This window comes from Pelodiscus sinensis, chromosome 30 (assembly GCF_049634645.1).
Source record: "Pelodiscus sinensis isolate JC-2024 chromosome 30, ASM4963464v1, whole genome shotgun sequence".
Lineage (NCBI taxonomy): Eukaryota > Metazoa > Chordata > Testudines > Trionychidae > Pelodiscus > Pelodiscus sinensis.
In genome coordinates, this window is record NC_134740.1 from 12578974 (window position 1) to 12583253 (window position 4280).

Here is a 4280-nt window from a genome sequence, read left to right on the forward strand (position 1 = left end):
AATGGCGGCGCCCCGCTTATGCAAATGAAGCCCTGGAAATTCAAATCCCGGGCTTCATTTGCAATTGCGGTATGCCTACATTACCCTGCTAGTTTGATCTAGCGGGGTAGTGTAGACATACCCTGTGATAATGGAGACAGGCTGGGAACTTTTTTTCCATCTTCAATTTGGGTTCAGGACATTATACAGTTTCCCTATGGCTGCCTAAACATGCAGGGCAGCCTGGGATCCTCTGGTGGATGCATCCCAAGAGTTGCTGGTGCAGCACAGGAGACAAAAATTCTTTGCTTTCCCAGAACAGATTGGGTGGCATTAATGAAGGAGCAGGCTGTCCCAGGCCAGCTGGGGCTCTGGTGCATGTCAGCTCTGGGCTCTTCTCTGTCGCATGGCAGGGCTTCCAATAAATAGCTTCTTCTGCAGTCTTCTTCCCACTGCTCCTCAGCCCTGCCTTGGGTGTCCTTCCAGGGATGCTGCCATGGTGTAAGATCTAGATCGGGTGTTCTTCCCCCCTATGGGGCAGGACAACAGGTCAGTTTGCTCCAGCGATAAGATCTGAGCTGTGCTCACAGCCCTGGAGATCCGGTCAGCTACTCGGCCCCAGAGCAGGGACATCCTGAGTTGTGACCATGTTTGCAGCTTGGACAAGCCGGGATCAGTTTTACAGCTGCGGATACAGGAAATTCTGGGAACTGGGAAATTCAATGGAGGGTCCAGGAACAAGGTGCTGGCTAACCCAGTGATGGTGCATTGTTCACACAGACTGGCAACTGCAGCAGAATCCCGGCAGTGAAGTGTCTGGTGCAGCACATATTGGGAAACAATCCGCAATGCCCGGCACGGTGAGTCTGTTATTTCAATCAATCCAGTTTAGGCGCTACTGTCCTGGGGAGATTTGATTATGCAACTGTGAGTGACAAGTAGAACTTTTAGTGCCTTGTTGTGTGTATTTTCCAAAACATTTCCAGCTGCTTGGAGGCTCCCCCCCTCCCTCCGCACCAGAAAAGAGTTAATTTAGCATCAAAACTGAAAACAAAACTTGATTTTGTTAATTAAGAACCAGACAACCCCAAGGTAAACCTCTGGAAAATGAAGTCTTTTCAGCTACATTAAGGAAAACAAATATTTTGAGCTTTTTGGTACGTGGGTTGTCTTTCAGGAATAACAGACCTCCCCAAAAGATTTCCATAGCTGAAATCCCAGTGTTTCTTTGATGTAATTTAAACAGAATGCATCTGATTATCCCAGACTGGCAACTTAGATTGAAACTGAGTGGGAACACTGTTATAGTCCAATAATAGTGAAATCTGACCCCATCGCTCTATTGCAATGTGTACAATGTCTGTTTCAAAGGAATTCTTGTTGAATGGTAGAACTGAGCAAATAGCAGAGATGGTAACTCCACAGCTCAGGTATAAAAGAGTTTTTCTCTCTTCACTCTGCCCAAGGACAGAGAAGAGCCAATGAGATTAGCACTTAGATATTTGGTTCTACCACCATATGCCTCTCAACTGCTGCCGGCTAACAACAAACACTGTAAATAGGGGCACCAAACACACACACAAGACACAGGAAATGCTCCTGAAGCACCCTAGGGTGTGTCTAGTCTACAGGGTTTTTTGAAAAAAAGTGGCCTTTTTTTGAGAAAACTTCCCCTGCATCTAGACTGCTGCCACATTCTTTTGAAAGTAAATCGAAAGAACGCGGCAGGTTTTTTTGACAGCGAAAAACCTAGTTTTATGAGGAAGAATTCCTTTTTTCAAAAGTGCTCTTTCGAAAAAAGGCACTATGTAATGCAAACTGGACTTTTTCGAAAGAGAGCATCCAGACTGCCTAGTTGATCTCTTTCGAAAAAGCAGCTTGCTTTTTCAAAAGTACTGGCTGTAGTCTAGATACTCTTTTTTGAAAAAGGCTTTTTCGAAAATATCTTTCAAAACGGTCACTTTCGAAAGAGGCTTGCAGTCTAGACATAGCCTTAGAGACTAACAAAAACTGTATATAGTATCATGAGCTTCTGTGAGCTTTTTTGTTAGTCTCTACGGGTGTGTCTATACTACAGGGTTTTGTCGACAAAAAGGACTTTTGTCAACAAAACTATACCTGCGTCTACACATAACATCAACAGAACTCAGCAGTTTTGTCAATAGCAGTAAACCTCATTCTACGAGGAATAATGCCTTGTGTCAACAGAGTTCAGTCAACAGAAGGCGTTATTGCCTCTACACTGTCCTTTGTGTCTACACTCTCATGTCAACAAAGCGGCTTATTTTGTCATCAGAACTGGATGTAGTCTAGATGCTCTTTGTCGATAGAAGCTTTGTCGAAAGTATCTGTCGACAAAGCCTCTGTCGACAAAAGCCCGTAGTCTAGACGTACCCTAATGTGCTGCCAAGACCATTCATTGGGGTTTTTTCCCATAAGCAGAATACTAAATTGCTTAGGGCACACAAAAATTCGGGGCATTGCTGGGTCTGACTGTCCATCAGCAGGGCTCTTCCTATCCCTGTTCAGTGGCTCTACTTTCTCCACAGGCTGCTGTTTGTAGCAAGAGGGGATCTGTCTCAGCTAGTGATGAGACTGGGTTTTGCTCAATCCTTCACACAGAAGTTTATCCAGCCCCCTCCTGAGCCCGATCTTCAGATGGTGCAAAAGGATGCAGCTCCATGGATGGGAGAAAGGCCAATTGACATCCGTGTGGTAACTCACCGCCCCTAGTGAACAGCTGGGTGCTGTGAATTGTGCATTGTGGACACCCACAGCATGAGAAGTTGCTGCAGGGAATCAGGGTCATTCCGAGTATCACTCTAATCCCAACGCCCGTCTGTGCCCTTCCCTTCGCAGCCACCACACAACATGCTAAGAATGAAAATGTCCAACCAAACCTTCGTGACTGAGTTCCTTCTCCAGGGATTCTCTGACATTCGAGAGATTCAAATTTTGCACTTTGTGGTGTTCCTGGTGCTTTACCTGGGAGCCCTTCTGGGGAACCTTCTTATCATCACAGCTATAGCCCTCGACCACCATCTTCACACTCCCATGTACTTCTTCCTGGGCAATCTGTCCATCCTAGACCTCGGCTCCATCTCTGTCACCGTCCCCAAATCCATGGCCAACTCTCTCCTGAACACCAGGTCAATTTCTTACCCTGCCTGTGTCACCCAATTCTTTCTCTTTTTAGTCTTTATTTCAACTGATCTTGCCCTTCTCACCGTCATGGCTTATGACCGATACATCGCCATCTGCCAACCACTGCACTATGAACAAGTGATGAACAGGGGAGCTTGTGTCCAAATGGCTACCAGTGCCTGGATTGCTGGTATTATCAACTCTGCCCTGCACACTGCGAACATCTTCCGGTTACCCTTCTGCCAGTCCAAAGACATTGACCAGTTCTTCTGTGAAATCCCACCGCTTCTCAAGCTGGCCTGCTCCGACTCAGACCTCAGTGAACTTGGGCTCCTTACCTTTAGTGTGTTTTTATTTTTGAATTGCTTTGTTTTGATCATTGTGTCTTATGTTCAGATCTTCAAAGCAGTGATGAGAATCCCCTCTGAGCAGGGCCGGCACAAAGCCTTCTCCACCTGCCTCCCCCACCTCGCCGTGGTTTCTTTGTTACTTTGCACTGGCTTTTTTGAGTACCTGAAACCTGCCTCCAGCTCAACATCAATTCTGGATCTCTTGGTGGGTGTTCTCTATGCTGTAGTACCTCCCATGATGAATCCGGTCATCTACAGCATGAGGAACAAAGAGATCAAAGCTGCACTGAAGAAACTTATTGTGTGGAGTAAATTTATCAAGAATTGAAGTGTCTTCACTGTTTTACTATGATTTCATTTTGCATTTCTTTATAAATATAATTGATTTATGACAAAGTTATCTCCTTGAGAAAATTAGTTGCAATATTTTTTATGAATGTATAAAAACAAGACTAACTCCACTGACATTGAATTAATGTAGAATGACACCTGTGTAGGTAAGATCAGAATCAATGCATGCCCATAAATCTATCTAAACTCTATCTATTTTTCTTGGGAATTTATACTGTGAACCTCTGGGCCTGTTACATAGATGTATACTATCTGAGCCTGATACACAGACTATCAACAATGACAGCACAATTGTTAGTGGATTTCATGAAGTCTCTGCCTCTTCTCCTTTTGGGGGTTGGAATATGAGAGTGTGTTTGCTTCATTGTTTATTTTAAATTATGTTTCATTTTATGGATTCATTGGTTGACATGTGTTTTTGTTCCAAGTGAATTCTGGGGGTAGGAATTTGCAGGG

General features: G+C 44.6%; 1 protein-coding gene across 1 annotated transcript; it reads left to right on the forward strand.

Annotated features, from left to right (window-relative positions):
• The first annotated feature begins 2585 nt into the window (after positions 1 to 2585).
• LOC106731486 (olfactory receptor 14A16-like) lies at positions 2586 to 3801 on the forward strand. Its single transcript, XM_075912210.1, has one exon. The coding sequence runs from the start codon at positions 2851 to 2853 to the stop codon at positions 3799 to 3801; it is 951 nt and encodes a 316-aa protein (XP_075768325.1). The 5' UTR covers positions 2586 to 2850.
• The last annotated feature ends 479 nt before the right edge of the window (positions 3802 to 4280 follow it).

What these genes read in the sequence shown, in the direction of transcription:
- LOC106731486 (XM_075912210.1), top strand. Translation starts at nt 2,851, where the DNA reads ATGCTAAGAATGAAAATGTCCAACCAAACCTTCGTGACTGAGTTCCTT.